The 12,821-nt window shown below is 54.7% G+C and overlaps 1 protein-coding gene across 6 annotated transcripts; it reads left to right on the forward strand.

The window, feature by feature from the left end:
- The first annotated feature begins 605 nt into the window (after positions 1-605).
- DUSP15 (dual specificity phosphatase 15) lies at positions 606-10,177 on the forward strand. Of its 6 annotated transcripts, none has more exons than XM_088843873.1 (7): positions 951-1,173; positions 1,874-1,907; positions 2,564-2,622; positions 3,498-3,580; positions 6,897-6,971; positions 8,064-8,235; positions 9,263-9,685. In XM_088843873.1, the coding sequence occupies exons 1-7, from the start codon at positions 1,171-1,173 to the stop codon at positions 9,533-9,535; spliced, it is 699 nt and encodes a 232-aa protein (XP_088699999.1). In that variant the 5' UTR covers positions 951-1,170; the 3' UTR covers positions 9,536-9,685. The 6 variants fall into 6 exon arrangements, with proteins under 6 accessions (XP_088700003.1, XP_088699999.1, XP_088700004.1 ...); XM_088843878.1 differs by lacking the exon at positions 2,564-2,622 and adding an exon at positions 5,871-5,920 and having other exon boundaries at positions 1,030-1,184; XM_088843877.1 differs by lacking the exons at positions 951-1,173; positions 8,064-8,235 and adding an exon at positions 606-775 and having other exon boundaries at positions 9,263-10,177.
- The last annotated feature ends 2,644 nt before the right edge of the window (positions 10,178-12,821 follow it).

Raw genomic sequence — 12,821 nt, forward strand, 5'->3', positions numbered from 1 at the left:
ACTATTTCAGTCCCCTAGGAGGTGTGTGCTCTCAATTATTTCGCATTCTCCAGCTTTGGTCCTAATAGTATCTGAGACATACAGTTAGTAGCTGGGAGCCCAAGGGGATTTGCCCAGGGTCACTGCACAGGTCATAGGTGAATGCATAGGGCCTGGAACCTTGGTCTCCATACCCACCTTTCCAGACTCCTGCCTCTAACTACATCCTGTTGCAGTCTCCTTTACTTCAAAGGACCCAGGTGACCATAACCCTCACCCATCTCCCTCTCCTCACATTACCTCTGATTTATGGGACCTCTTAAGTAGAGTTATGCCTGGTCCCAGGAAAGCTGACCCGGATGGCACCCTCCTCAGAGGCCAGAGTGTATGACAGGAAGAGACAGGAGGATGACTGGATGAATGGACAGACGGACCAGTGAATGGATGGAGTGGAGGATGGGAGGAAGACCAGCTGCAGAGACCGGGAGGATGACTGGCGGGTAGGAGGCCTGCGTGGGGGCGGGGCAGGAGGGTGTACAAAGGGAAGGAATTACCCACTTTTCTCGCCTCACACAGAATCTGAAGATCAGAGGACCCCTAGCGATGCAAATCCAGCCCCCGTCACGTTTCTACCAGAAAACCGACGAGGCCGAAGAAGCCCGGCGTTTTGCCCCAGGGCCCCACAGGGAGGGCCGGGCCGAGCCGGAACTGGGATCCGAGTCTCCGGGCCCCGCGGCCGGGGGGCTCTCTCCGCCCCCGTCCGCCGCCCTCCCCTCCCCGAGCCTGACGGTGCCAGGTGGGGGGAGCGCCCCACCCCCACCTCCGGAGGTGGAGGCCCCGCGCGGCCCCAACAAGCTGTCGTTGTCCCGCGGGCCCCGGGCCCGGCACACTGGGGCTTTGTCCAGCCCCCCGCCGCGACCCACGGGTGGGGGGGCGGCCCACATGACCGGGGGGGTGGGAGGAGCCTGTGGCGGCGGCGGCGGCTCCAGCATTTCCCTCCCTGGCCGGGGGGGCGGCGGGCGGCGGCGGCGGCGGCTGGGCAGAGCTGGGCCGAGCTGCGGACGCCGGGCCCCCCGATCCCCGCCAGGCTGCAGGCGCCGGGCCCGGGCCGTCAGGGCAGCTGTTGCCCTTGCGTTCAGCGGGTGGCGAGCTGGGGGTGCTCCCGGAACCCCGTGCCCGGGATCATGGGGAATGGTATGACCAAGGTAGGGGGCCGAGATGGCGCAGCCCGCCCCTGGCCGCCCCCAGCCCCGGCCGGGCGCCGGCCTCTGACCTCCTGGCTCTGGCTGTGAGTGTGTGTGCTTCTCGTCTCCCCGGGACTTCAATGTCTGCCTCTCTGGGGCTGTACCTCTCTGACTGTCTCTCCGTGTCCCTGTGACTCTGTATTTCTTGCTGTGTCTTTCTGTGGCTCTCCGTCAACCCGAGGCTCGCTCTCTCCCTGAGTCCCTTTCTCTGTCTCCATGTGTCTCTCTCTGCTTTGTCTCTGTCCCCCTGGACTCTCTAGCGCTGTTCCTCCATCCTCCCCCACCCCGACCCCCACACCCCCATGCCTCTGCCTGACCCTGACCTATCGGTACTTCCCACGCCTCCCTGTCAGAATTCTGCACCACCTGCCTGCTACCTGCCAAGTCTACCTCCCCATTCGCCCCTCCGCTGTGCTTCTCCCACTCTCTTTCCCGAGGTCTTTGTGCCCCGCTCCTTTTTCCTCTCCAGCTACCCAAGCTGGCCTCCCTTGGTGCCTCGGCCACCCTCCCTAGACCCCTCTCACAGAGAGTCCAGGCCCACGAGAGAGGACTCTGCTCCTTGAGTCCTGAGGGTCAGACACTGTTCACGAGTCTAAGGGGAGCTGTCATGCACCCCTACCCGGTTGACCCCCTGCCTGTCTCTCTTGTAGGTACTTCCTGGACTCTACCTCGGAAACTTCATTGGTGAGCACAGCCCACTCTGTCCCAAGGCCCTGGCACGCTCCCTGTCCCAGGCCTGTGTCCACCATTCATGCTCTGGCCCACGCACCCTGGACATGCTCAGGAATGGGACTGGGGGCAGGGAAGTGATGCCAGGCTGGGAGCAGGGAAGAACCCATGAGGTCTAAGAGGGACGAGGGTGGGGGAGCGGCCCCAGTGCAAAGGGCTCAGAACACTGGACTCACGGCAAGCCTGCACCTGCTGGGAGCCTCAGCATCTGCCTCAGCACAAGGCCTACCCCCGCCTCTTAAGGGTTTTTCCAGTCTTGAGGTTCTGGGTTGAGGTCTGTTTGGAGGTGTTGCTTCTAGCTGGGAAGCTGGGAACACTTCCCTGCACAACCTCCTCCTCAGAGGAGAGGTCTCTAGAGACTGGACTCTACCTCAGAAACTTCACTGGTGAGCACTGCCCACTCTGACCCAAGGCCATGGCACTCTGCCTGTCCCAGACCTGTGCTAAGACACAGGCTGGTCTGGAGCCTGTGAGACCCGAGGCAGAAGTCACTTCCATTGGTGGAGTCAGAGAAAGCTTCAGGGAGGGAGGGACATCTGCCTGGGGTAGAGCTTTCTCCACCCACTCCTGTCCTCCCTGGGCTTAGGGGCTCCCTCTCTCCTAAACCCTAGTCCCTTCCTCCCTGGGAGCTTCCTCAGCTGTTCACACCATGTCGACTTCTGAATATTTGGTAAGTAAGGTCTGAATTCTCTTTAAGTGGCCCATGAGGGCAGGGGTCATGAACTTGACCCCACAGTGCCATGCTCAGCCAAGGGTGCACATAGGAAACAGTCAGTGTGGTGGATGATGAAGTGGGCATGGAGCAGAGGTAGAGCGTTATTTTCTTTGATGATAAAAGATCTTCATATGCTGGGAATCCAGCCCCTAGTGATGGTCACTGAGAGCTGTGAGGGGCATCTCCCTGGGTCATGTTTCATTTAACTTTATAGATACAGATACACTATTTAAAACAAAAAATGGAAGTCTGTTCTGCATGCTATTCTGTAGCCTGTGTTTCACATTTAATAATATATTGTGGACTTCCTTGCAGGTCAGCACATAGAGATCCTTTTAGTGGCCGCAGAGTATTCAAATATGAATATACCATTATTTATCCAGTCCCTTTTTGGGTTGTTCCCATTTTTAACTATTTCTGATGTGTTCACGGTCATAAGGAGAGAACATGGTCTTCTCCCACACAGTTTTCCGTGTGAGTTCATTCTTCTGTAGTCAAGATTCCTAAAAGTAGAATTGCCTGGTCAAGAATATGCCAGGAAAGGGTGTTTGTGATGGGAAGAACGGGGGGCGGGGGGGCGGCAAGGTTGAGGAGGTGCTGGGCTGTTACCTGTGGGTACCCCTGTGGTAAGACTGAAGCCTAGGGGTATGGCGGGACCTGTCATGCTGGGGGCAAGAGGTGGCGAAGGAGCAGGGTGCTGGGGAGGATGGGCAAAGGTGGAGAGGGAGGGACCAGGAGGAGAGCAGGGCGGTGAGCGCCTGCCTCACTTGACCGTCAGGAATATATAAATCACACCTGCCACATTGGCTCAGACATCCTGTTTCTTTCAGATGCCAAAGACACAGATCAGCTCGGCCGGAATAAGATCACACACATCATCTCCATCCACGAGTCACCCCAGCCTCTGTTGCAGGTATGCCTTACCCCCACCCCAGGGCTGTGCATGGAGGGGAGGGGTGCTTTACACCTCCACAGCACCCATTTATCAAGTACCAACTATGTGCCGGGTCCTATTCTGGCACATGGGCCTTCCTGAGCCATGCTAACTCATTTGGTTAAAAACTGGTCTGTTTTCCATTAGCATCCCTACTTGCTCCCTCTTTGGCAACTGAGGACCAGAGAGGTAAAGTAACCTGCCTAAGGTCACACATCCAGGAAGCTTAGCTCCTTGGCTAAGGAGTTAAGTCCTCACAGGGGCTTCCCATTGTCCAACTGAATAGATGATTCTGGGCTCTGCGTCTCACTTGTGACCTGGGGCTAAGATTTTACCCATCTGGGCCTCTGATCCCTCAGCCCTGTCTGTTCCCAGGGAGCTGCGAGATGGTGAAGATGTTTTGCACACTGGCTTCCTCTGGGAGGGTTGGTGCTGGTATTATCAAGTCCTGGAAAAAACAAGGTGAGGGTTATGACCTAGAGTAGGAAAGGAGGAAATCCAGACCACATGTGCTAGAGTCCAGAGGTCTGAATTCATATCTTTACCACATTCTCTCTGGAACCTTGGGCCCAGGACTTCAACTCTCCAGACCTCAGTTGTCTGAAAAAGGGGAATTTTATAACAGTTCCTACCCCACTGACTTGTTGAGAGCCACATAATAAGTACTCAATAAATTATAGCTGATATAATAACAAAGTTAATCATATTCTCAACCTATAAACAGAGCCCCTTCTTATCTGTTAGGGTCTGGGTCACTCACTGAAGGGAAAGAACATTGGGTGGAAAGGGGCCCTAGAGATCTGAGATCCAGACCAGCTTCTGTCACAGATTTGCTCTGTGACCTTGGGCAGGGTCCTCCCCCTCTCTGGGCCTTAGTTTTCCCTTGTGTCAGATTTGATGGTCTTTAAGAGCAACCTCTGATAATCCTTGGTTCTCAGTGTCATTTGAAGAAGAAATTTCCAGGTCAGTGGAGTCTGCTTTTACTTTATAGGAGAGGCTTGTTTCGGAGTATTTGGAGAATGCAGTCACTAGAGTGCCTGGGGAAGCTGTCTAGGCATGACTATATTTACTAATGAAATGATAGCTGGCTAAATGAGTCCTTGCTTCCACAGCCCTCCCCTCTCCTCACCAGCATCTCCCTCTCCATCCATCACAGAATTTACCAGTCAGGGTTTGATAATGCCCAGGAAATTCAAGGCCGATTGTGTTGCAAACTGAAATTGCAAACCTTGCAAAAGATGCAGGCTCTAGTGACCTTGGGGAGGATGAGTTATAGAGAAGGGCTGGAATTTCACACAAGCCACTAACAGATGAGGACCTGGCCAGGGGGTCCCTTAGTCACTGACTGGAGATGGGCCAGGCCCTGGAAAAGAGCCATTTGAATATCAAAGGACGAAGAGAGGTCCTTGAGAAAAGTGCCTCTTGAAATGTGGGCAGAACTTATCTTTAAGGTCGTGTGTGAAGGTTGGGTATGATGTCAGAGCACGTTTGTTGGAGAAATTACTAACAATTCATACCTTGATTGGGCTTCCCTGGTGGCTCAGAGGTTAAAAGCGTCTGCCTCCAATGCAGGAGACCTGGGTTCGATCCCTGAGTCGGGAAGATCCCCTGGAGAAGGAAATGGTAACCCACTCCAGTATTCTTGCCTGGAGAATCCCATAGACGGAGAAGCCTGGGGGTTCCAAAGAGTTGGACACGACTGAGTGACTTTACTTTACTTTTACATACCTTGATTATTTTAATAATTAGTACAGAATTGGGAAGATGTCCTGAAGGAGGGCATGGCAAACCACTCCAGTATTCTTGCCTGGAGAATCCCATGGACAGAACTAAAGCGACTTAGCATGCACAGAGTTTATAAACACAGTTCATGAACTAAAAGCTTATCTTCATAGTTTTTGTTTCTTTTCAAGATAATAAAATCTACTTTGCCCTTCTTACTGTGTAATTTTGTAATTCTCACATGGAGGGGAGTCACTTTAAGTGACCCTTTCCCAGCTGTTAAATAAAAGGTCCCTGGGCCCATTTTTGGCAGGTGCCCAAGCCACCCATGGGGTTAGGATACTATCTTCTCAGAAGGTTCAGGAACCATAAGTGGTCAGACCTGAGAGGCTCTCAGAGAAGGTGTCTATCCTCTGGGCAGAGATAAAAGAGGCCCAGAGAGGGGCAGGAACTGGCCTAGGGTTGCGAGGTGCTTGGGATGCTCAGGCTGGGGTCAGGGGGTGCAGGCAGGGGCTGCCCACTGCCCATGTGTGTTTTGTACTTGCAGGACATAACCTACCTTCGCATCTCAGTGGCCGACGCCCCTGAGGTACCCATGTAAGTTCCTCTGGATGGGCTGACAAACAGGACAGCTGCCTCCTGTGGTGGGAGGAGGGAGGGTGGGAGGTGGCCTGAGAGAAGACAGAGAACTAAGGCCCCAGAGCTGTCCTGGGGACCCCAGCACAGGTGGTCTCCCAGACTGCTTTGACTCTCAGCCACGTCCTTGCCTATACCGCTGGCCAAGCCTTCAGAAGAGCTCAGTGTCCTCAGCTATGAATGGAGAAAGCACCCTGTCCATCAGGCTCAGATGCCCTCATGGGTTTGAAAGGGTCAGGCTCAGCCTGTTCCTGGTCTTGGAGTTGTGAATCTGGGTTCAGGCCAGGCTTTGCCATTTACTTGCTGTGTGACCTTGGACAAATCACTTCCCCTCTCTGAGAGAGAAAAATGGGTGTGTGGGGGGTGGGGGTCTGTCATCATCAAGGAGACTTTCAAGGATCAGATGGTACAGGTTGAGGCTCTAGGACAGGGCCTGGCACGTAACGGGGGCTCAAAAAGCAAAGATTGTTTGTGTTATTAGTAGTAGGGGCCCCCAGCCTGCGGGGGACCCAGACAGACACTCCCGCCCCTTGGGAATCCTGCTCCCAACCCCACTGCTGACTGTTATTGTCCCCAGGTGCTCTGATTGTAGACCCCAGAGGGGTGGGACTCCTCCCGCCCATTTCCTTGAAAGAGCAAGATGAATCCTCCATGAAAACAGGGTCCACAGGACCCGTTGAGGAGGTGCTCCTGCCGCTGTGGTGGGATTTCATCCAAGGCCTCTCTCACCGCCTGCAATGGCACCATTATCGCACACACACTTCTCCACATGTACTGCTGCATCGGCCCCTAGTCACCTCACGTGCCAGCTGACCTGAGGACCCAGGGCTCTTTGTCTGTCTCTTGCCATCACAGAAATGGGAGGGTGGGGACAGCTTCTTGGAGACCTGTGCCCCCCCCGCCCCAGCACTCAGTACCTTCTTGCTTTCTTCTCTAGCAAAAAGCACTTCAAGGAATGTATCAACTTCATCCACTGTTGCCGCCTCAATGGGGGAAACTGCCTTGTACACTGGTGAGTTAGGAGGGGTGTGGGGGGAGGGGAAGTGAGTGAGTGTCCTCCATCCTGAACACACCCTCATCCTGCGGGGAGTGCAGCCTGTCACCATACCTGACAGTCCACCATTCATCTGACAGCCTGATGGACGATGCTCTCCCCAGCTGTGGCCAGATAGCTGTTTCTCCCTGAGACTCAATTTTCTCATCTGTAAAATGGGAAACAGACTGTTGACCTTATGGGCTATTGGGAGGAATAGGTGAAGTCATGCAGGTAGTTCAGCATCCTCCAGTAGTTCTGGCTCCTTCTCCTCCCCTCCAGCCTTGGAGGCTATAGTATAGGGCAGTGAGGAGCCCCAGTCTGGGAGATGGGACCTTTGAGTTTTCCCAGGACTCCCTGGCACTTTTGATGTCATTCATCCCATGACTTCTCACCACGTTTGCTTCAGGGAAGCTCTGCCTGAGCCATAGGGACACCTCTTCTAGCCTGTCTCTCCCCCTTTCTCCTTTCCTTGCTTCAGCTTCACTGGTCATCTCTCCGTTCTTCAAGTCCATCCGGATCCCACTCACATGGTCTTTGTACACTGCCGGAATATTCTTAACAATCCTTACCCATCTTTCAGAATTCAGCTTGTTGTCACTTCTTTGGGAACCCCTTCCCTAATCCTCCACATCCCTTCCACTAGATGAATACCTCTTCCTATACCATCTCCTAGCCCCTGGACTCATCTTCAAAGCAGTTATCAGCACCTGAAATTGTCTTCCTGGTTAGTGTCTGTCTCTCCCAACCATCTTATAAGCCCCAGGCTGGCAGAGACCATGTCTCTTTTATTTCCAACTATATCCCCAGTACCTGAAAAATCACAGATTATCAGGAAACTTGTGTTGAATGATTGAGTAAATGATGTTTCACTCAGGCCTTTGTTGTGGATGAATGCCAGGCAGAGGGTACAGCAAAGGCAAAGGCTTGGATGTGAGAAGACAGGTTTTGGCAGGTTCCTTGTAGTGGGAGCTCAGGAGGCAGAGGTAGGAGAGCTGAGTGTGGATCGGTCCCTGGGGTGCACAGAGGAAACTGGGCCTAACCTGAAGTCTTGGGGGTGTGGTGTCCCAGCTTTGCAGGCATCTCCCGAAGCACCACCATCGTGACGGCGTATGTGATGACTGTGACGGGGCTAAGCTGGAGGGACGTGCTTGACGCCATCAAGGCCACCCGGCCCATTGCCAACCCCAACCCAGGCTTTAGGCAGCAGCTTGAGGAGTTTGGCTGGGGCAGTTCCCGGAAGGTAGGGGCTGCGGCTCAGTGCTAAAGAATCCGCCAATGCAGGGGACGCAGGTTCAATCCCTGGGCTGGGAATATACCCTGGAGGAGGATATGGCAACCCACTCCAGTATTCCTGCCTGGGAACCCCTATGGACAGAGGAGCCTGGCGGGCTACACATGAGGTTGCAAAGAGTTGGACATGACTGAGCAACTAAACAGCAACAGGGGCAGGGACTGGGGCAGGGGTGCAAGACTTCTTACTTGAGCTGAGCACTGACTGGAAAGAATTTTGCCTGTGCTTCAGACCGGGCAGAAGATTTTTCTGAGGTCTTGAACTTGTGGCTCTTGAGCTAACTTAGCCCCTAGGTGTATTTTTGTTTGGACAGCCAGAGGTTTTCTTCTCCTTTTTAAGTTAGGATGTGTATACCCGCGGGCCAGATTATGGACCCTTCAATTTGGCCAGGTGCCAGCAATGCCCACTCCGCCTGCCTGGAACCTGAAGGCATTTGAGCCTCTGGCTCCTTTGGAGAGACCTGTCCAGTCCCTACTTCACCCCTGGGTCCCTGAGGAGGCCAAAGCAATTCCTTCTTCTGTGCCCACTGGGCAGATGGCACGTGGAGATGTCAGGGACTGAGCCAAACCTCCCCGCTCCCCGGAACATGAGATGAGAAGCTGAGAGAGAGAAGCAGCTAGTGTAGGAAGCCAGGCTGGTTCCAAGACTTGTCTGCAAGGCTGTATTAGGAAAGAGATAGGCGAGGAGGAGGGCCTGCCTGAGCCAAGTTGTTGTGCAGGCTGGGGAGGGCTTAGTGTGGTCCCCACTGTGCAGGTGGAGGGGTCACTTCAGTAGGTCTGGAAGTTGGAGTGTCAAAGGGGAAGGAGAGGGAGAGGGGGCTCAGTGAGGGGGATGAAGACCCCAAGGGAAGCTAAGAGGATGCTGAGGAAGGGGAGGGGCTTAGCGGGGTGTGGGGGGCTAGTAGAAGAGCGGAAGCCCTGAGGATGGAGAGGGGACCCGGGGCCGGGCACCCACCCCGCCCCTCTTCCCGCCCCAGCTTCGCCGGCAGCTGGAGGAACGCTTCGGCGAGAGCCCTTTCCGCGACGAGGAGGAGGTGCGCGCGCTGCTGCCGCTGTGCAAGCGCTGCCGGCAGGGCTCGGCGAGCGCGGCCGCGTCCCCGGCGCCCAGCTCCACGGCCTCGGAGGGGACCCTGCAGCGCCTGGTGCCGCGCTCGCCCCGGGAGGCCCACCGGCCGCTGCCGCTGCTGGCGCGCGTCAAGCAGACTTTCTCCTGCCTCCCGCGGTGTCTGTCCCGCAAAGGCAGCAAGTGAGGATCCCGCCCCCGCCGTGCGCCCCTCGTCCTCCCGACTGGTCCTCCTTCTGGGATCGTCCGGGCCTCTCACGGCCTTCAGGAGGGGCCCAGCGCCCATGGGAGCCCCGCGGCGGCCTGATCCCTGCCCCGGCCCCTCCGCCCGCCTGGCTCGTCTGCGTCCGCAGTCCGCGCGTCCTCCATCCGTGTGTGTGGCTCTGTGTCTGGGCCGGCCTGCTGCAGCCACCTGGTGCCTTAGTCCTCGGGCTGGGGGAGGGTGCACCCGCGCCTCCCCCCGCCCCGCCCCGCCCCACTGAAGGCGGCGGGAGTGCGAGTCGGGGAGGGGGGTTGGATGGGCCTGGAGGATATTAAAGAGACACAGAAGCTGCCGGTCCGATCTCGTCTCCCAGTCATTCAGTCATTGAGCTAAGCGGGGGCGGGGGGAGGCTGTTCCTGGCGCCTGCAGGAAACAAGAATGGGAGGAAGTTTGCATCCCCTACGGCTTGAGGAGCCTGCCATCTTCCCAGCACTGCAGTGTGCTGGGCTGAATTCCACTTCCTTTATCCTCACAGCTGTCTCTCCCTGGAGCCCTGGTCTCCTGAAAAGGCCCCCAACTCCTCTTTCTCTTTGAACCCCATGCCCCCTGGCTGAGCCCCTGTCCTGCCTGAACCCCACCACTTCCTCCCCAGCTCCCTTCCTTTCCCTATCCACAAATCCTAGCTAGTAAAGGTATAGAGTAGTACCTCCCTCATGCCTGATTTTTTACTTGAATGAGTTCACTTAATCCTTGGGGAGGAAACAAGTTCAGAGAAGTCGGGCAGCTTTGTCCAAGGACACACAGCCAGAGTAGGGGAAGCTGGATGTGACCCTAGACAGTCTGTGTTCCATGACGGTTGTTACAAAGCAGCTCCTTCTGGTCTCGAAGGTTACTGGCCAGGAGGACCCTCCCCTGGCAAGTGGGAATGACCCTTCCCACTTAGAATTTAAAGGCCAAGGGAGCCCTGAGAAGGGAGGGCCTCACGGCCGCCCCAAAAAGCAGCAGACTGACTGAGGATGAACAGTGGTCACCTGAGCTTATTTTTCCTAAACTAAAATCAACTTAGAGTTAAGAGGGATCTGAAATTTCTGTAATCGAATAATCACCTGTACAGGGGTTCTTCTGATGCATCAAGACCTGGGGGTGACGGGGGAGGCCCAGATTCCAGGATTGGGGGTGGGAGATGGGTGAAATAACCTGCTGCCCAACCTCCTCCTTGGCATTCATGCAACAAAAGTTCATTGAGTACCTACTGTGTGCCAGGCCATGAGCTGGGCACTGAAGACACAGCTGTGAGCGAGCCCCTGCACTCATGTTGCTGACTTGGGAAAGTCCCTGGATAAACAGATAAACCAAAGAAAAACTACCTTTGGTAGTGAGGGAGGGAACTGCTTTGCTGTGTGAGTGGAAGCATTTCAAGCAGAGGGTACAGTAGCTGAAGAGGCCTGAGGTAGGATGGTGTGTGGAGAGCAGGGTGGTAGGACTCACCAGAGTGCAGGGAGCCTGTGGTCCTCCTGGCTGGTTAGTGGTGCCACCACCCACTGGGTTTAAAACATCTTTGTGTTTCTGTTGGTGTCGCTCCCTATTTAAAAGCTCCTATCGCCCTCTGGGCTTCCCTGGTGGCTCAGAGGTGGAGATGCAGGTTGGACCTCTGGGTTGGGAACATCCCCTGGAGAATGGCATGGCAACCCCAATATCCTTGCTAGGAAGAACCTGGTGGGCTGCAGTCCTTGGGGTCACAAAGAGTCGGACACAACTGAAATGACTGAGCACACACATTATCTCTAGGAGAAAACAAAACCCCTTGATAGGATATTCCAGGTGCTTCATGATGCTCCCTACCCCCCTCATCATTACCTTCACCACACTCTGGCTCAACAACCGCAATAATGTTATCACTCATTTATTGACCACTCTCTGTGGGTCAGGCAATGTGCTGGACACCGGACCTGCATCTCATGGAATCTGCAAGTGGCCCTATGAAGTAGGCTTTGCTATTTAACAGATGAAGAAACTGACCATCTTGGTGCCCAAGACAGTCAGCTAGCAAGTGGGGGGGGTGGTGGTGCTGGGATTGGAATCCAGGCAGTCAGGCTGTGGACCCCATCCTCCTCATTACTATGACTCTGCCCCCTGCCCTGAAAAAAATGAAGAGATCGCCTGACACAATCAAGACTCCTGTTTAGATGGAAGTATTACTCTTGTATTTAACCATCTGAAATTCTCTGTGCCCCTTTGGAGCCCTGCAGTTCTGAGTTTGAATCCTGGCTGTGACTGTAGAAGGGTCAGAACTGGGTGGCTGCTGCCGTATGAGGACAGAGAGCTGGGAGCATGAAGAAAGCTCCCTGACAGGTACACACAAGGGACAGTGCTCAGCCTCTGGTCAGTGCTGGCCCGCATCTCATTCAGTACTGGCTGCAGGGTCTCCCTCTCAGAGCCTCAGGTTCCCCAGGTACACAGCATGGAGCAGTCTGAGCTCCTTGACCTTTTTCATATCACAATCCCCCTTTGACAGTTTAATGAAAGATACATGCATGCTAAGTCACTTCAGTCATGTCTGACTCTTCGCGACACTGTGGGCTATAGCCTGCCAAGCTGCTCTGTCCATGGGATTCTCCAAGCAAGAATACTGGAGTGGGTTGTTGTGCCCGTCTCCAGGGGATCTTCCCGACCCAGGGATTGAACCCTTGTCTCTTATGTCTCCTGCATTGGCAGGTGAATTCTTTACCACTAGCGCCACCCAGAAAAAATACGTAGAGGTGAAAAAATTGCATATACTTCTGGCAGAGGGGTGGGGTAGGGGTTGGTATCACAGACCCCACCAGGAATCTATAAACTCCAGGTGCAGCTGTTGGGAGGCAGTGTGGGACACCGTTTTGGCTCCTGGACTCTGGGGGCAGAGAGTCCCGGATTCAGATACTGGCTCCCTGAGGCACTAACTGGGTGACCTCAGTCTTCTAATGACAAAATCAGTAATTTTACTCATCTCACATGCTGTTGAGACATGTGAGCAATTGAGACACTGCAGGAAAGCCCGACCAAGCACCTAGGGGAGTGGTCAGAAGAAGGGGACTGCCAGTATTTAAGGAAATATTTCTCCAAGGGTGGCTCATGGATCACCTGGATCAGAATCCCATGGGGGACTTGTTTAAAATGCACATTCCCTGACTTCTTGCTCAAAAAATCTGATTCTGCAGGTCTAGACTGGAGGCTGGAAGTGTGCATTTTAAACCAGTCTCTGCCTCGCAGTTCTGCCAGGAGTTAGTTTGGT

The sequence above is a fragment of the Moschus berezovskii genome, chromosome 15 (assembly GCF_049115385.1).
Source record: "Moschus berezovskii isolate FMDL1 chromosome 15, NW_MosBer_1.0, whole genome shotgun sequence".
Taxonomy (NCBI): Eukaryota; Metazoa; Chordata; class Mammalia; order Artiodactyla; family Moschidae; genus Moschus; species Moschus berezovskii.